Consider the following 20,717-nt stretch of genomic DNA (forward strand, 5'->3'; position numbering starts at 1 on the left):
AAAATGCAAGTTTGTGAACAGAGATGAAATGGAATACACGAAGTAAAGGTAAGTGGAGACAGGTACGCAAAATGAAAGGCCATTCGACGTGATGGAGTAGACAGATGATTGGTAGACGAGATGGAGATTGGGCCAGAGTTGGAAAGGTTAAGGAGAGAGATGACGTGAGGAGCACATGTAAGATGGACCATGACAATAATACCTGGACACGAGAGGTTTGACACACACACACACACACACACACACGGACAAGCCCAGAATAATTTTGTACACTGTCAGGCTGCCAATCAGGTTTACAAGGATTTGGTATAACACCAATTACTGTTATAGAGAGTGTGTACCATATAAGGAATTTAGGAAGTAGGGCCCCCACAACTATTCTACAGAGAGGAGGTGGAGGCTTCCTATGACTGAATGTTAGATGAGGAACAGGAAGCAAGAATTGCATGGAGGGGCCCCAATGCTAAAACTGGAAGGCTCAGGCACCAGTCACGTAAGCCAAGAGTATAGTAGCCCCGTCAGTCCACTAATCCACCAATCAACGATTCAAGCCTCCCTCAATGCCCTTCGTGATTGGGCAAGGAGTTTGCCCCTCTAGATTTCCCAGCCAATCACGTTGCAGGTTTCACCCGGAGGGGGAGGGACATTAGTGTCGTTACTTCCATGGTTTGGTTATTTGTTCTTGCTCAATTCAGATTCAAGGTAAAACACCTGGATATTAGAGGCAATGCAGGAAGCCGTGACCAACTACACTATGTGAATGGAGGGACTCCCACGGACACTATGTATCATGTATCCTCTCAAGTGGATTACAATCTCCTGCATTACCCATCTTTCACTTCTTTTTGCGTAGGACTGACGCGCGCTCACACACTCACAATAATGGTCATCCTAGGATTTGAAATCTTCCACTCGTTTCACTGAATACATTTGCATATGTGCAGTCAGTCCCTGTTAAGATATATATATATATACAAGCATATAAGAACCGGTAAAAACTGGAAAACACTTTATTTATATGTTTTACCAAAATAGGACCCACGAATTAAGTCTATGGGGGAAACATCCTCCACAGAAGATTTCAAACCCTAACACATATCGCAGAGATAAGTAATGAGCAGGAACATGCCCGCTGCTTATAGCAAAGGCCCACTCGTTCCCAGGCTTGCTGGCGGACATTATCAAAACAATAATAATAATAATAATAATAATAATAATAATAATAATAATAATAATAATAATAATAATAAAGCTAATACTAATAACTGTGAGAGGCGGAAGGAGCAAGATATCAGGACACGAGGTGTGAAAAACTCTACGCTCTCACCAACCACAGTTTCACTAACAATGCATTTACACTACTCGCCCAGTTACACTTTGTATTTACATATTTACAGTACCTGATAGGCTTTTTTACTTTAATCTGCTAATCTGATCCAAGAGGTCTTGCATGCTTTACTTCTCCTCTAACCCTACTAAATACAACTAAGTTGATTTAATTCCATACACCCATCACACACAACAAAGTCCTTCCACCACAAAATATAAGAACATGTTAGCCAGTCGCCACCCCGCCACACTAACCAATCACAGCCGCAGAGGAATAATATCAGAAATAAACGTAAGCTAATACAAAATCGTTCGAACACATACTTGAAGTTGAGATTTTTGAAGGAGAAGTGAACCTCGACGATGCCAGTGGTCTTGACACGGGTCCGGAGAATGTCTTGTTCGGTGGGTTGGTATTCCTTGGCCCCCAGGCGGTCAAGGTCGTCAAGGAAGCTGCAGGGTCAGACAAGGACTTATTAGAACACCGGTAATAATACGCCCGCCAGATGGTGCTGGTAAGACATGGTGGTGGTGATAATGGTGGTGGTGGTGGTGATAATGGTGGTGATAATGGTGGTGGTGGTGGTGATAATGGTGGTGGTGATAATGGTGGTGGTGGTGGTGATAATGGTGGTGGTGGTGGTGATAATGGTGGTGGTGGTGGTGATAATGGTGGTGGTGGTGGTGATAATGGTGGTGGTGGGTGACACTATAAAGCCTTACATCAATAAACACGACTCAATAATAATATATACTAAACCCAGCGTAATACGAGGAGGAGAAACACGGGCAAAGAGCAGCCATACTGTAACCCGAAGTTAATACGACGACACGCGACTGTGAGGCGCCATATTTAACACCACAACCCTGGTCACCACACCACGTGTACTCCACTACACGTGTACTCCACTACACGTGTACTCCACTACACGTGTACTCCACTACACGTGTACTCCACTACACGTGTACTCCACTACACGTGTACTCCACTACACGTGTACTCCACTACACGTGTACTCCACTACACGTGTACTCCACTACACGTGTACTCCACTACACGTGTACTCCACTACACGTGTACTCCACTACACGTGTACTCCACTACACGTGTACTCCACTACACGTGTACTCCACTACACGTGTACTCCACTACACGTGTACTCCACTACACGTGTACTCCACTACACGTGTACTCCACTACACGTGTACTCCACTACGCACATTGTTCACGTGTAGCCGCTGATGATATTAGACTGATGTGGGACTAACTGGGGATTGGAGGTACTAGGAGGGGAAGCTGTGTGATGGGGGGGGGAGGGGGAGGTACCTCACACTCTCCTCCACACTAATAGGTCACGAAACTAGATAAACGAACAATTACAAAACTAAAAATATAGATCAGCAGGCGCAATATTTGACGATTCGTGAGAGCAGACAATGTTGGGAAGGGAAAGCGATACCCAAGTAAAGAACAAAAAGGAAGACAACGGATGAGGGAAATTAATTTTAAATTTGTGGGACCTGACAGCTAGGTGGACAGCGCTTCGAATTCGTAGTCCTGAGGTTCCAGGTTCGATCCCCAGTGGAGGCGGAGACAAATGAGCAAAATGTTTCTTTTACCCTTGATGTCCCTGTTACCTAGCAGTAAATAGGTACCTGGGAATTAGACAGCTGCTACGGGCTGCTTCCTGGGGGTGGAGGCCTGGTCGAGGACTGGGCCGGGGGGACACTAAGCCCCCGAAATCATCTCAAGATAACCTCAAGATGGTCACATGAAAGAGAAGTAACCAGGTCATCAGCCCCCTGTCAACACCAGCAATTATTTATCAAAACTGTCACTAACTGCCAACCACTGTCACCAACATTTTAATTACCTGCCAAGTCATATCACCTGAGGACACCCCCCCCCCTCCCCTTAGCTCTTCTCCCTCTGTCTGTCTCTCTCTCAGACAGACAGACGGACGGACGCAGATACCTGGTTCATTAACTACTAATGTGCAGCAATTTGATCTTGGGATAGCCAAATGGCGGAGTATATTTGCGGTCGAGAGCACACAAGCGAGGATCATAACTCGACTGCTCGACACACCCTGGGACAGCCATATGGGTGGGCAAGGGGGGGGGGGGACCTGGGGCCAGATTCACGAAGTCTGAAGCATGTGGTCTGGTCAACATCAACACCAAGCCCGGCCCGAGGCCAGGCTTGACTTGTGAGAGTTTGGTCCACCAGGCTGTTGCTTGGAGCGGCCCGCAGGCCCACATACCCACCACAGCCCGGTTGGTCCGGCACTCCTTGAAGGAATAAATCTAGTTTCCGCTTGACCATCAATAATTAACACTAATCTTAATTTATCCGTGTCTATTGATCTGTGTATTTCACTATCAAATATATCTACAACTATAAAATGTCTGTCTGTCCAAAGTAGGCGACCAGACACTCGAGGCTAGCCTCACTAAACTGTCCAGGTTGACACTGGATATGGTAGTGCCATACCTGGATAAACTGTTGACCTGGAGAGCGTGCAAAGATTCTTTATACTAATAGAATCCACTCAATAAGGCATTTAAATTATTGGGACCGATTCAAATTTGTAATAAATATGTATTCTCTAGACCCCAGACGGGAGACACACAATAATTTACATGTGACCAGGATCACATAATAATTTACATGTGACCAGGATCACATAATAATTTACATGTGACCAGGATCACATAATTTACATGTGACCAGGATCACATAATAATTTACATGTGACCAGGATCACATAATAATTTACATGTGACCAGGATCACATAATAATCACATGTGACCAGGAGGCATGACAGGATGAGCAGAATAACCCCCCCCCCCTCCTCTGTAAAGCAAAGACCCTCATATATTTTCCGAGTGTACATTATTATGTCTCTCTACCGCCTGGGCTCTAGAGGATACAATAGAGTGCAGGAGGGTGAGACACAACAAGGGCGCGTTGCCTCTCTCAAACTCCGAAACCATTACATCAACACACCTTTAAGACAAGCAGCGTTACAGTGGTGAGGGGAGTGAGCCACCTCGACACTATTCCACTAGTTTCCCTGTCATTTCCCCGGTATATCCCGGTGGCGGGGGAGGGAGGCCAGGAGCTACAACCTTGCCCTCACTGGGGGTCATGTAGGGTTATTACCCTACACAAGCTCCCCCTCTACATCTAACTAGTAATATTATTTATATACAGACGAGGAGTCACAACGTGGCTGAAATATGTTGACCAGACCACACACTAGAAAGTGAAGGGACGACGACGTTTCGGTCCGTCGTCCTGGACCATTCTCAAGTCGACTGTGGAGACGACGGAAACATCGTCGTCCATTCACTTTCTAGTGTGTGATTTGGTCAACATATTAATATATATATATATATATATATATATATATATATATATATATATATATATATATATATATATATATATATATATATATATATATATATATATAAATTCCATCTCGTGTGATGATATATGTTTTATTGTTGATTTTTTCCGTGTAAATTGGTATGTTTCACAGGCGTGTGTGATCTAGTTATGCCTCCCGGGCCCCCATACCAGGTTCGTCTCAACACAAACATTATTTTGTTTGTATAACACCACAATCCTTTCCCCCTATGTACATATATGTTCAAACGTGGACCCAGAGAGAGAGGGAGAGAGACTATGTAGGGGGTGTCTGGGCTGGGACGCACGGAAAGGTATTGACAGGGTGGGTGTGAGAGGTTGATAATTTTCTTGTGGTGCTATTTTCAAGTTGAGAGTTGCTTCCTCTCGCCCTACAAGTCTTCGCTATTGATTACCCCCGATCACCTAGACTGTGTGTGTTAGCAGGCCGCAGCCCCCCCCCCCCCCCCCGCCACACTAGTTCCCAATCCGGTGGATTCAGCAGCGCCTGTAAGAATTCTCAAGCTCCCTCTAGAATGCTGATAAAAGTTGTTGCTACCCACCTTGGTAGCCGCCGCACGCAGTCACACACACACACAACTCTCAGCCGGATTAATCACGTGCACCTCCAGGTGTTGATCACGTTCCGATCTTGTACACAGAGGACTGACAATAACAGACCCTGAATACTGTATACCGAAGTACAAAGCCACACCCGCTGGTTCGAAAGTGTACACTATACACCCAAGAGCAAGGTCCACGCATTTTGTGTGTGTGTGTGTGTGTGTGTGGGGGGGGGGGGGGGACCATGAAATGTACATTCGATACAGCTCAATTATTTATTGCAAGAGCTGGAGCAGCTTTAGCGTGGCGTCCGTTTTCGTGTTGCGCGACGTCTGGTTATGTGGTTACATTCCCTCCCCCTTCGTTCTCTAATCCCTCCATCCCTTTCTATCCCTCCCTTTCTATCCCTCCCTTCCCACCCTCCCTCCTACCCAAACGGGGAATTTCTAGTGTCGTAAGGCACAGTTCCTTCATACGCTCCTCATACCCCATCCTCATACCACATCCCTCTTCACTGTCTCCCATCCCATTTTCTCTAACTTTTATTTCTCTTGCCTCCCGCCCCCATACCCTTTTCATTCCTGAGCAGATGGAACCGAATTTTCCACAAGAAAACTGGGTTCCATCTGGTCAGGAAAGTGAGGAAACATTCCCAGTTGGTAGGCAATATACCCCTGGACATTCCCACGACACCCTGGGAGTATATTCTTCCACCCCTGGCCAACATACTCCCAAACATTCCCGGAGCCTCCCAGACCATCCCAGCGCCTCCCAGACCACCCCAGGGCCTCCCAGACCATCCCAGGGCCTCCCAGACCATCCCAGGGCCTCCCAGACCATCCCAGAGCCTCCCACACCATCCCAGAGCCTCCCACACCATCCCAGAACCTCCCAGACAATCCCAGAACCTCCCAGACAATCCCAGAACCTCCCAGACATTCCTCAAAACCTGACAATTTTGTCAACTTCCCTGAGACGGTCCATCAATATATTACCTGCCGCGCCCTTCTCGCTTCCTTCTCTACCTCTCCCATTCCCTCCCTCCCCCTCTCATCATACCATTCTACCACTTCATCTTCCCCAATTCCCTTACATCTCCCTCCAGAAGTGAACAACTCCCTCATCTTGCTCTCCCACAATCTAATTCCCTCCCCTTATCCCACATCATGGAGTCCCCATCTGAAGAAGCATATAAGGAAACTGGAAAAGGTTCAGAGGTTTGCAACGAGACTCGTCCCAGAGTTACGAGGGATGGGGTATGAGGAGCGTATGAAGGAACTGTGCCTTACGACACTAGAAATTCCCCGTTATCCCACACACATTAACGATATTTATCCACACCCCGAACATCTTTTTCTCATCACAACTGCATTCCTCTCGCATAATTAACATTCTCTAGCAAAATGAAGAGTAATGACGGGAGGGGATGATTGAGATATAAATATGGATATGAGGATATAACAAAAAGAAGGCCCTGGTTGAGGACCGGGCCGCAAGGACGCTAAGCCCCGAAACCATCTCAAGATAATCTCAAGTTCTCATGAAGATATCAAAGGATATTTAAGTGAAGTTTTAAATATAGCACAAAATGGTATGCGAGTCAATGGATATAATGAAAGTTGAGATTCAGGAAAGACTGGTAAATACTATTTTAGAAACAGAGTTGTGGTGTCAAAAAAATATTGAAAAAATTCGTGTTAGAATCATCAATCTTACCCTCTCGGTCATATTGTACTCGACATATTGTATCTTACAAATACGTGTCGTCCTGTATTTGCCAAATGACTTTCTGCAGTTTCCTATATTCTTATGTTTCTCAGAGACCAGCCTCACTCCTTGCTCTCCCTACCACTCGTACCACACCAGCACACTGCACCACACTGTACCTCAGTTAACATGCCTCGCTGTTTCCTCCTCTCTAGTGTGGTGAGATCCAGTTCCATCAGAGTTCCTCATAGCTTAACGCCGTTTGCTCACGAAGGAATATTGTGCATTCTTTTGGGCCTTTTCTGGTTTTAATGTGTAATTTGTGAGGTGAATACACGCATGAGAGTTTGTGTATGTGAAAACACACACACACACACACACGAGAGAGAGAGAGAGAGAGAGAGAGAGAGAGAGAGAGAGAGAGAGAGAGAGAGAGAGAGAGAGAGAGAGAGAGAGAGAGAGAGAGAGAGAGAGAGAGAGAGAGAGAGAGAGAACAAGAGTAGAGAGAGAGAGAAACAAGAGTAGAGAGAGAGAGAAACAAGAGTAGAGAGAGAGAGAGAGATAAACAAGAAAACAAGAGGAGAGAGAGAGAGAGAGAGAGAACAAGAGAGGAGAGAGAGAGAAGTGGGGAGTTGTGTGTTTACACGGAGGGGTTCAGTGAAGACAAACTGTGTAAGTCAAAACCTATGAGCGACCACCGTAGACTTCTAGAATGCTGGATCGGTAAATATTTCAAACCATTGCTCTACTATCTGCAGCCTAAAGCCTCACAGGCACAATGTCTGCACCCGACGGCTCAGTCCAATCGACCACAGGATGCAGAGCAACGGTCTGTAGGTTTTATAGAAATAATACTGCCACACCGACTATCAGTGTCAGGTTAAACTGGCTGAATTAGTTACACTATAACTAGCTACCAGTATACTACAAAACTAGAGCAGTAGCAGCAATTTTCTGTGATTCCAGGTCTGCTCTTCAAGTACTTGAAAATTTCTATAAGATCGATAGTCAGAACTTTATAGTGGTAATTATACATAAACTGCTCTCTCTCCCTCTCCCTCTCTCTCCCTCTCTGTCTCACCCCTGAACTCGCTTCATAGTTCATCATAGAACTATGAAGCTCAGGGCAGTGTGGAGGCAAGAACAGCCTGAACAGTGATATAAAAAGAGGGCTGAATGTGGGGGGTGGAAGTTTCCCGGGGCAGGTGGTGCAGTAAATCACTGACTTAAGAACAAGGTGGCGGGGAGCGCCGCCCCTCTCCCCTCCCCGCCACCCATCTGGGCCACCGCGCTCTTCCTTAACCTCTCCCTGCAGGTTGAGAGGGGGTGGGGGTAAACCCCCCCCCCCCACATAACCCTATTATATATCTATATAACATATATAACACGTATATAATACGTGTTATATTTATGTTCATAACGACTGTTGTTTTGCCTGTCCTCCTCCTGCTCCTGTACCCAGACCGCCGCCATATTGCCCATCCCCTTATTCCTATCCACCTCTGCCATGAACGGCCCGTTCTCCATTCCACCATCCCTAACCATGAGCTTCAACTTCATCTCCTCCACCGCACATGCCCCTCCCTCTCACCCCCCTCATTTATCTCCTTCTCCCCCCCCCCCCCACCCCCAGCCAGTCCCCCAGCCAGTCCTGAGGGACCAACAGCAAGCTTCCTGTCTGGTAAGCGGGACGGAAACCTTGCCTGTGACGCACCCGGCACTGTCACCCCCTCACCACCTCACCAACGGCGCCCACGCCACTCTCCCACACCATTACGCCTGCTCCAACGAGCTGAGGGGGGGGATTACTCCATCTACTCCCTAGCCTGGTCCCAGGCCTGGAGTAGAGAGCTGTTCATCAAGAACTCGAGGAACGTTCTCCAGATATATATAAAATTGGAGTTCACCAACTGGGACCTAGAAATTGAATACGTAAAGCATTTGATACCGTTAAGTATCGCCAGAAGAACTTTACAACAGAGATATATACAACGCAAGAGGAAGGGCCACTTACTACTTAGCAGAGTCGTTCAACTGGTACTCGTTTGAGCGGCCGAAGCACTCCTGGACGCCCGTGTCGGCCCACAGCCGCTTCATCGCCGACAGGAGCTCCTCAGAGAAGGGCTCCGTGTCTTCCATCCGAGAGATTACGTCAAAGACCATCTTGGCATCCGGCTGTTATCGGAAGAGAGAAAAAACTATTACACATACAAGAACAGTCAATGAAAACCCGTTTCCTGTTATTTAGTACACGTTGAAGAGAATATATTTCAAGTTATGAGTACACTGTCCTTGGGACGAGGGACTAAAGAAGTCACCATGGTCCAAGGGTCACGAGGAAACCTTTTGTCATGGTAAGGGGCCCCTATGGTGAAGGAACATGGGCATAAAGGAATCACTAGAACACCTACTGGACCAAAGAAGGCGGATCTTATTTTACATTAAGATGTAAGGGGCTATCTTGGTTCATTGGAGACCCGAGATCGTCCTGGCTTATGGAAATTAGAAGTCATGTGGCGGGAAATCCCATCAAGGCAGCCACGTCGGGGAAATCAGATCATGTTAAGTAGTGTCGCGTTAACTGAAGGTAATCTGGACTCATTGTCAGCTCGGGTCGATTCAATTTAGGTGGGTGAGCGAGGGGTAACTGGGTTATGTTTACTGGCCTGGGACGGGTTAGGTCTTGATGGTGACAACTTGCGTGCAGCGCCACCACTCATCCGCGTGCGCCCGCACACTCATGTCTCGCTGGATCCACACACACACACACACACACACACACACGCACACACACACACACACACACACACACACACACACACACACACACACACACACACACACGCCACGTAGTCATCACGTCCTGCCCGATTCCACTCTTCCTGCTGGTACCTTTTTTATTATTTCCTATAGAAAGGCAAAAATGTCTTATATATAATGAGAGGAGAATTTAAACCCTTGGACACCTGATGTTGACACTGAAATCTCATCACTGGATGTATTCCACATTTCGTACCATCTTTCGTTCTAGGAAGTTGTAATTGTATTAAACCTATTTGGAACCCGACCTTTGAGTATCTTCCATGTAAGTACCCAGGTATCCTCTCTCTCTCTCTCCTCCTTTGCAGCGAGTACATTCCGAATGCTTTAAAAAACGGTTCCAGTAATTTATATGTTGCATTGTTTATTTGTGCCATCATGCATGTTCCTCGCGTTCCTTCAATTTTAGATGTCAATCTTGCCTAGAATGACCGAAGAGGCGGAGAAGAAATGATCATATTCCGCCACAGGAGTTTCCTGACTGAAGCAATGTTTGCACGGATATGCTCACCAAACGTCAGGTGGGTTATCGTCAGTATCTAACACCCCCACACGCTGCTCAGATGAATGATATGTACCAGATATATACATGAAGATGCCGTGTGTACGCCGACCCTACATAAACATGGGGAGTGTAATCTAACCATACACGAGGAAGGGGGTGTATGCTAACCATGTATAAAGAGAGGGGTGTACCCCTAACCATGTATAAAGAGAGGGGTGTACCCCTAACCATGTATAAAGAGAGGGGTGTACCCCTAACCATGTATAAAGAGAGGGGTGTACCCCTAACCATGTATAAAGAGAGAAGTGTACCCCTAACCATGTATAAAGAGAGAAGTGTACCCCTAACCATGTATAAAGAGAGGGGTGTACCCTAACCATGTATAAAGAGAGGGGTGTACCCTAACCATGTATAAAGAGAGGGGTGTACCCCTAACCATGTATAAAGAGAGGGGTGTACCCTAACCATGTATAAAGAGAGGGGTGTACCCCTAACCATGTATAAAGAGAGGGGTGTACCCCTAACCATGTATAAAGAGAGGGGTGTACCCCTAACCATGTATAAAGAGAGGGGTGTACCCCTAACCATGTATAAAGAGAGAAGTGTACCCCTAACCATGTATAAAGAGAGGGGTGTACCCTAACCATGTATAAAGAGAGGGGTGTACCCTAACCATGTATAAAGAGAGGGGTGTACCCTAACCATGTATAAAGAGAGGGGTGTACCCCTAACCATGTATAAAGAGAGGGGTGTACCCTAACCATGTATAAAGAGAGGGGTGTACCCCTAACCATGTATAAAGAGAGGGGTGTACCCCTAACCATGTATAAAGAGAGGGGTGTACCCTAACCATGTATAAAGAGAGGGGTGTACCCCTAACCATGTATAAAGAGAGGGGTGTACCCCTAACCATGTATAAAGAGAGGGGTGTACCCCTAACCATGTATAAAGAGAGGGGTGTACCCCTAACCATGTATAAAGAGAGGGGTGTACCCCTAACCATGTATAAAGAGAGGGGTGTACCCCTAACCATGTATAAAGAGAGGGGTGTACCCCTAACCATGTATAAAGAGAGGGGTGTACCCCTAACCATGTATAAAGAGAGGGGTGTACCCCTAACCATGTATAAAGAGAGGGGTGTACCCCTAACCATGTATAAAGATGGGGGTTTACGATAACAAAGCATGAAGAGGGTGGGGGGGGGTTGTACCTTTTCACATGTAAATTATGTACAAGTTATGGATAAAGACTGGCCAGCCAACGTTTGGTTAAGTTATCCAGCAGAAGCAGAAATTGAAACAACACAGACTGGCGGCAGGAATATCAACAGTACTGAATGAGAGACTGCAGTTGGAGGCAAGTGCAGAGTTCCCTGTTGTATCGACCACCGCCACCCTCGCCTGCCGCTGCCACCGCCACCCTCGCCTGCCGCTGCCACCGCCACCCTCGCCTGCCGCTGCCGCCGCCGCCACCCTCGCCTGCCGCTGCCGCCGCCGCCACCCTCGCCTGCCGCTGCCGCCGCCACCCTCGCCTGCCGCTGCCGCCGCCACCCTCGCCTGCCGCTGCCACCACCACCCTCGCCTGCCGCTGCCACCACCGCCACCCTCGCCTGCCGCTGCCGCCGCCACCCTCGCCTGCCGCTGCCGCCGCCGCCGCCGCCACTGCCACCCTCGCCTGCCGCTGCCGCCGCCACCCTCGCCTGCCGCTGCCGCCGCCGCCGCCGCCACTGCCACCCTCGCCTGCCGCTGCCGCCGCCACCCTCGCCTGCCGCTGCCGCCGCCGCCGCCGCCACTGCCACCCTCGCCTGCCGCTGCCGCCGCCACCCTCGCCTGCCGCTGCCACCACCACCACCCTCGCCTGCCGCTGCCACCACCATCACCCACGACGGCCAATATGTCCACACTTGGCCAGCCCTAGAAGGTGAACACACCAAGAGGGTCCCCGCCTCTTGACCATAACACAGCCGGTGTTTCGGACGACCCACCGCGATGGACCGTCTTCCTCCCCACACTCTAGGGATGCATGAGGTGTTCACTCCATCTCCAAGTGCCCTCACACCTCAAGAAACTCATTACCTAAGAAAACACCCTCACTAATGAGGGCTAGAAACAGCAGCTAGCTCAACAGCATCACTACTACTACTAAAAGTTCTCGCAATAGCACTCATTGTACCATTGCAACGAACATCCTTAGATATAATAGCACCAACTGCGCGCGCACTGCAGATAAGCTAGCAGAAACAACATGTACACTGCCAGAAGTAGCAAAAAAAAAAACACCAATATCAGACAATCGACTTCCTGTTGGCAAGAACTACCTGTCGTCATTTACCTAAAAAATGTATTTTGACTTCCACTATCTCGGTCTGTGATACTATCTCTAGTCCCTCCCCTTGCCTCCCCTCCCTTCCCCAACCCCTTGCCTTCAGTACTCAGCCCTCTCACCTACCTCCCTCCCCAACCCTTCCCTACACACAACCCCGCCATATACATCACAACAACCGCCTCCCCCACCACAACTCCTAACCTCACACAACAATAATTATCACAATACAACAATCGACATTTCCCTCCCTGCCCACCACAATCACCTCCCCCCACCACGACAAATCTTCCCCACCACCACTGATAAGCGGGATCGTGTTCCAGGGGAAATAGAAGTACAAGTACATAGGATGAAATAAGACGTTGGGGGAAAAGGCTTCCGGATTGCTAATATGAGTCAGAGGTCGTCTGCTCCTGTACCAACCAATCAGTGTATACAAACATACACCACAATGTACCCCACCCACGGCACACCCAAAACACTTACACCCTACACCCATGGTTTACCTAGTACACCCCTTACTCCCCCGCCAAAGTCCCCCCTCTTATACCCCCCCTACCTGAGAGTTCACCCAGAAAACCGGCTCTTGCAACAATAATCACCTACATTGCGAACCAATAATCAATAGGCAGCAACATGTTCAAAAACACTCACGCCAGCCATTCCGTACACCTGCCGTGGTCGCCGCTGCTGATTGGCTCATGTTGCCGGTGACGTCATGCCCGCACATGTGCTGCGGCAGTTAGTTAATACACACATGTGACCGGGGGGGGGGAGGAACAGGGGGGGGGAGAGGAACAGGGGGGGGAGGAACAGATGGGAGGAGGAAAAGTAGAGAGAAAGGGGGGGGGAGGAAATGTAGAGAGGGGGGGAGGAAATGTAGAGAGGGGGGGAGGAAATGTAGAGAGGGGGGGAGGAAATGTAGAGAGGGGGGGAGGAAATGTAGAGAGGGGGGGAGGAAAAGTAGAGAGAGGGGAGCAGAGGTACAGAGGGAGAGGAGAGGCACAGAGGGAAAATGAACTAAATTCTACCCTGTAACCAAGTGTCTAAATTGACACCATAGCCAAGTGAAACAACAAACATCCAAGGAGCTGCCTCCACCCCCACTTTCTATCCCTCTCCGTCCCCTCCCCCGCCCCGCCCCGCCCCGCCCCGCCCCGCCCCACCGGTGTAACTAAGAGAACCTTCCGAGCTAAACAAATACACAGTCAACACTGACTAGAGGTTCGTGTCCCCCGTGTCAACACCCACTGGTCCACCTCTCCCGTTCCCATCTTCCTCTAGCATCACCCATCTCTTCCAAGTTTCCCCTCTACTCCCCATCACCCCCTCACCGTATCCCCCTCACCAGACCCTCACCCTCCCTCACCTCTCCCTCTCTCAAAGGTTCATCTCATGTTTCAGCGCGAGCCACATGCAAGACCCAGACCAACAATACTATCCAGAAACAGAACAACGCCAGAGAACGGAGTAATCAGGTTAGAAATCTTTACACGAGCGATCAACAACTGCAAGAATATGGTCTGGGAAAACAAGAACCTTTCGAATATGGCGTCAAACCAATGACGGTAGCTGCTGGTGCTTGTGGAGGCGCGAGTACTCTCTGGGCCAGAGCTGAACACCCTCGAGGTATCTCAAGTTGGCTGTAGTTCTCAAGACGGAATGCAAGAGCAGCGACTGACAGCAGTTTGGTTTGACGGAGGCTGTCAACCACCACCACCACCGTCACTCCTCCCTACACCACCACCAGCAGCACTTTAAATTAACGGGTGTCAACGGGCAACAGAGATGTTGTCATGGTGACCGGCGACACTAAGGGGAAGGGGGAGGAGGCTGCTGCTGCTGCCCGATGTCCACCATCTATCTTTACCTCCCTCCACTCCCTCCAGCATCCTTTCCTCACACCCAGCACCTCGTCCACACGCCCCCCTGTGTCCACACACCTCATACACGCCCCCCTGTGTCCACACACCTCATACACGCCCCCCTGTGTCCACACACCTCATACACGCCCCCCCGTGTCCACACGCCTCATACATGCCCCCCTGTGTCCACACACCTCATACACGCCCCCCCGTGTCCACACACCTCATACACGTCCCCCTGTGTCCACACACCTCATACACGCCCCCCTGTGTCCACACACCTCATACACGCCCCCCTGTGTCCACACACCTCATACACGCCCCCCTGTGTCCACACACCTCATACACGCCCCCTGTGTCCACACTCCTCATAAAGGCCCCCTTGTGTCCACACGCCTCATACACGCCCCCCTGTGTCCACACACCTCATACACGCCCCCCTGTGTCCACACGCTTCATACACGCCCCCCTGTGTCCACACACCTCATACACGCCAACATTTACTGAACTTATCTTCATTAAACAGTCTACTGTTTTCTGTGGCTCACCTGATTTACAGAAATTTGGAGGATTGCCGAGTCCTCTATGTTATCATCTTTTGAAAATCCAAGTGTCCTTTGTAAAGGATGATTTGGTACTACAGTTTATGTCCTTGTCTGTGCTCACTACGAAGTGAAGTGAATTATGGAAAGAGAACGCGCTAAGCCATTATGACTATATTGCACTGGGAAGGGGCCAGAATAAGGATTTGGGGATGGGACGGGGGGGGGGGGTAAAGGAATGGTGCCCAATCACTTGGACGGACGGGGAATTGAACGCCGACCAGCATGAAGTGAGACCGGGTGAGGACTTGAGCTTTACGCATTGCATGGTCAGGATTTTACTTTATTGACTATTTTACACGCTGGGTTCTGTTCGTTAGGAAACTAAAAATCTATGTTCCTATTTTGCCAGTAATTCCCTTTGTGCACATGTTATGCACATTAACACCACGATCACATGGTGAACAGCTACAGATTTCGCGAAATTGGCGCTTTGCTCGTCTTCCATTAGCAGCTAAGGCCATGTCTCAGTGGTCCAACACTTGTGACAGGCAACTGCCTTCTGCTCTGAACCTTGTTGTCCAGGGTTGTAAGCGTTATAAACGTTTACATGTATGTTGTAAGTGCAGGTAGGTTGTGATCTTTCTTCTAGGTACTCTTTCAAAGATTTCAATGAGGTATTTTAGTGCTATCAGTTCAGAATTTTTTGGCGTCTGCTTGCCTACTTCCTCTGTGGAATTGTCCGATCGTTTGGACTGTCGACTTTCAGTGTGTTTAGGGTTACACTGAAGAGTCGTACGTTATCCTAAGTTTGACACATTTCTCTCCTGTCACCTGTGGAAGTTTCAACTCTTGCGCGAGGGGCTCCTTGTTCTAGATTTTGCTTAGTAGTAGCAGACTTTTGGGTTCCTCTGACTTCCACTGATGATCTTTTGTTTTTTTCTCTCTCGCCTGGATTTTATACGACTCTTATAGTTTTAGTTAGATCATCTCTATTTCTCTACACAACCTTCCTCCATTTTGAGACAGTGGAGGTTATCTATCTTGAGGTTATCTTGAGATGATTTCGGGGCTTTAGTGTCTCCGCGGCCCGGTCCTCGACCAGGCCTCCACCCCCAGGAAACAGCCCGTGACAGCTGACTAACACCCAGGTACCTATTTTACTGCTAGGTAACAGGGGCATAGGATTAAAGAAACTCTGCCCATTGTTTCTCGACGGCGCCCGGGATTGAACCCGGGACCACAGGATCACAAGCCCAGTGTGCCGTGCGCTCGACCGACCGGCTCCCCTGGAGAGTCAAGTTATATATTTTTTCGCTAATAGAGAGTGGGCCGTTCTCGATCCAATTTGCATCTCTTTCTCTGTTTAGTATATGACAGACTATACTAAAATATAGTTCCGTAACAGTAGTATCAGACACTGTACTTGTGTCCGATACTACTGCGGCTACTTTCTCGAATTACTGATTTAGGCTTGTAGTGTCTAGCTGGTCTTCCCAGTTTATTTCTGTGAGGTCTTGCTTTATTAATTCGCTGTTTATTATTAAAACTGAATTTGTAGAACTACTCTCCTCTTGGAGTTGAGACTGGTTGCTCTGAGTTAGGCCTTGCTTGCCTGAACTGCGATTAGGATGAGATCTGAGTAACGTGTTTTTATAATCCTTATGTTCCTATTCATCATTGTTTGAAAAAATAAGGTCTAGGATGTTTCAATTTCTAATGGAATCTACCATCTGCAAGTTGAAGGAAAATTTGTCGCCTTCGTTAAAGATTGTGATGCGAGTGTTCACTTCGGCTGTTTCTTGGGATTCTCTCTCTGATACAGTTATTTGCCACTTTTTTCCATTTTAGGTGTAAGTTGAAGTCACCAAGCATGATGATGTCTGGGGCTGGGGTTTGAGAGGTTTTCTAAGCAGTATTGTAATTTCATTTGTTGGTCTTGGTCTTTAGGTTACTGAGAATTTGTGATAGTTGATGAGGCGCGGGGCCTCCTCCCACACACCATGGGAGGGTGTGGCACTACGCCACACCCTCCCATGGTGTGGCGTGGTGCCTTCCACCCTCCCATGGTGTGGCGTGGTGCCTCCCCCCTCCCATGGTGTGGCGTGGTGCCTTATCCCCTCCCATGGTGTGGCGTGGTGCCTTATCCCCTCCCATGGTGTGGCGTGGTGCCTTCCCCCCTCCCATAGTGTGGTGTGGTGCCTCCCCCCACCCATGGTGTGGCGTGGTGCCTCCCCCCTCCCATGGTGTGGCGTGATGCCTTCCCCTCCCATGGTGTGGCGTGGTGCCTTATCCCCTCCCATGGTGTGGCGTGGTGCCTTATCCCCTCCCACGGTGTGGTGTGGTGCCTTCCCCACTCCCATGGTGTGGCGTGGTGCCTCCCCCCTCCCATGGTGTGGCCGTACAATACTGTACTGGGTGCAGAAGTTACACGGCTGTTGCAGTACTCGCAGACAAATGACTACAGTCTCCCCCTGTGCGTGTTCCGACCTCTACTCTGACCCCTCCTCATTACACACCCACCATTAGGTTCAGTATTTTTGTAGCAAATTATAATTTATATTACTAGTGTTCATTTACTGTTGACTTTATTTACTCTGATTATTAAGGGGGTTAGAGATTTATATTGTGTTTGCATTAACAGTCCTCAACAATATAGAGCTAATTTACGTTAATATTATGACAGTCGAGAGTGAGGTGCCTTACGTATAGGCGACAGCCCCATAGCACGGTTATTGCGTGCGTGCATGCATGCGTGTGCGTGCGTGCGTGCGTGCGTGCATGCGTATTGTAAGGCAAGGACCTTGAGGCGAGGACGGCTTCCGTGAAGCAATAACATTACTACCTATACGGACACACGCACACTGGCTCCGGTCAAGTTTCCATTTGACACAAAAGCGCAGAAGAGTAAGGGGGAGACATGATCACTACCTACAAAATTCTCAGAGGAATTGACAGGGGTAGACAAGGATAAACTTTTTAACACGGGTGGTACACGAACAAGTGGGGACAGGTGGAGACGGAGTACCCAAATGAGCCACAGGGTCGTTAGAAAGAACCTTTTCAGTGTCAGAGTAGTTAACAGATGGAATGCATTAGGCAGTGATGTGGTGGAGGCTGACTCCATACACAGTTTCAAATGTAGATATGATAGAGCCCAGTAGGCTCAGGAACCTGTACACCAGTTGATTGACGGATGAGAGGCGGGACCAAAGAGCCAGAGCTCAACCCCCGCAAGCACAACTAAGTGAGTACAACTAGGCGAGTACCAGCACCCCCCCCCCACACACACACACACAAACACATCACAAGACAAGATGAGGAAAAGAAACTATCTTCACAGCTTACAAGATACTTACACGACACAGAAATTAGACAAAGATATCTTACCATCCGAGGGACTATACAGATGAGACTGGCACCTGTGGAAGCTTGGAAACACGCCAGCCACGAAGGGAAGGGAACTATCAAGGAGAAAAGCGCCTAAGCCATTACGACTATATAACACTGAGAAGGGGTCAGGATATGGATTTGGGAAAGGAATGGTGCCCAATCACTTGGACGTTCGGGGATTGAACGCCGACCTGCATGAAGCGAGTCCGTCGCTCTACCGTCCAGCCCAAGTGGTTGAGACCACACACCAGCCAGAACAAATGTAAGCAAATACTGTTGTACAGAGAAACATTCCTCCCCAGTCACAACCGCGTGATCCTGAGGCTCCGGGTTCGATCCCAGGCGCCGGCGAGAAACAATGGGCAGAAATTCTTTCACCCTGATGCCCCCGTTACTCAACCATCCCTTCCCCTAGCTCCAACACCCCCCCCCCCCCACACACAGGTTATCTTGAGATAATTTCGGGGCTTTAGTGTCCCAGCGGCCCGGTCCTCGACCTGCCCTCCACCTCCAGGAAGCAGCCCGTGACAGCTGACTAACTCCCAGGTACCTATTTACTGCTAGATAACAGGGGCATCAGGGGTGAAAGAATTTCTGCCCATTGTTTCTCGCCGGCGCCCGGGATCGAACCCGGGACCACAGGGATCACGCGTCCAGTGTTCTGCCCGCTCAGCCACCGGCTCCTGCTCCTGCGGGTGTAACACTGAGTGTTGTTACTGGAGCAGACACCCACCTCGGCAGACCTTCCCGGGGTGTGGCGGCTGTTGTAAGGTTGTTGGTAAGATCAATACATCAACAACCCGGATGACCGCGGGGATCATCCCACCACCCACCTCCCTCACACCCTCCACATGTTGTGAGGCCCAGGGGCCGCCCACCTGCTACTTGGTGTGTTGTAGTTGCTGCTGCTCCTGCTTCTGCCGCTGCTACTGCTGCTGTTGCTGCTGCTCCTGCTGCTGTTGCTGCTGCTCCTGCTACTACTACTGCTGCTGCTGCTGTTGCTGCTTCTGCCGCTGCTGCTGCTGCTTCTGTTGCTGCTCCTGCCGCTGCTGCTGCTGCTGTTGCTGTTGCTGCTTCTGCCGCTGCTGCTGCTGCTTCTGTTGCTGCTCCTGCCGCTGCTGCTGTTGCTGCTGCTGTTGCTGCTGCTGTTACTGCTGCTATTGCTGCTGCTGCTGCTGCTGCTGTTGCTGCTGCTGCTGCTGCTGCTGCTGTTTCTGCTGCTGCTGCTGCTGCTTCTGTTGCTGCTCCTGCTGCTGCTGCTTCTGTTGCTGCTCCTGCCGCTGCTGCTGCTTCTGTTGCTGCTCCTGCCGCTGCTGCTGCTTCTGTTGCTGCTCCTGCCGCTGTTGCTGCTGTTGTTGCTGCTGCTGTTGCTGCTGCTGCTGTTGCTGCTGCTGCTGCTGCTGCTCCTGCCGCTGCTGCTGTTACTGCTGCTTCTGCCGCTGATCCTGCTGCTGCTTTTGCCGCTGCTCCTGCCGCTGTTGCTATTGCTCCTGCTTTTGCTGCTTTATCTGCCGTTGCTCTTCATGTTGCTGCCGCTGCTTCTGCTGTTGCTGTTCCTGCTGCTGTTGCCGCTGCTGTTACTTTAAATGTCTATATTACTGCCACCGCCATGCCATACTCCGACAATCTCTAGTTAAATATTATAAGGAAATAATGTTCACGGATCTTGTTATACTCAAATTCTGTCAGTTGAAATGTAACCAATCACAGGCTAGTAGGCCTCATCAAGCCATGCTCCCAGCAGCTCAGTTATCCTCACAGACTCAGAGTAAAAGGACCTCGGCTAGGCCAGATATATACCTTGTTGCCTCACTCAATAAATATAAACAGAAGCGACTACTGTGTCTACATTCTACCCGAACAAGGCAAACGAATAATCTGACCCATCTTCCATATTGCTATCCGAACACTGGAAACAAAATACGGAATATGCCTAAGGACAAACATATACCATAGCGGCAGACAACACAAACTTGGTCTTTGCACTTGGAGACTGTAAAGCCTTTAGGAAACACCGTCCCCTATCTTATTATAGGTCATGAGGCCACTACTCCCTCGGCCCGGTCTCCGACTAGGGCTTCTGGGATGGATATTTTATCCCCGTACAAAAATTTACAGCGAGAGTAATTTGAAGGGAAACTGGAAGAAATTCTTTACATCCAATGGAAGAATGTGGTACCAACTCGAGAGAAATGTTCAACATTCAGTTGGAATTGTGAACCCCGGAGAGAATATATATATATACATTCAC

The 20,717-nt window shown here is 49.1% G+C and overlaps 1 protein-coding gene across 8 annotated transcripts in view; it reads right to left on the reverse strand.

Moving 5' to 3' along the window:
• Galphao (G protein alpha o subunit) overlaps nt 1–20,717 on the reverse strand; it is a 268,246-nt gene that overhangs the window by 45,860 nt on the left and 201,669 nt on the right. For all 8 annotated transcript variants that reach the window (XM_045753452.2, XM_045753458.2, XM_069333485.1 and 5 more), the window contains 2 exons: nt 9,031–9,191; nt 1,654–1,782 (listed from right to left, as the gene is read on the reverse strand). In XM_045753452.2, the coding sequence (XP_045609408.1) occupies nt 1,654–1,782; nt 9,031–9,191 (290 nt within the window). The remainder of the gene's footprint in view (nt 1–1,653; nt 1,783–9,030; nt 9,192–20,717) is intronic.

This window comes from Procambarus clarkii, chromosome 29 (assembly GCF_040958095.1).
Source record: "Procambarus clarkii isolate CNS0578487 chromosome 29, FALCON_Pclarkii_2.0, whole genome shotgun sequence".
Taxonomy (NCBI): Eukaryota; Metazoa; Arthropoda; class Malacostraca; order Decapoda; family Cambaridae; genus Procambarus; species Procambarus clarkii.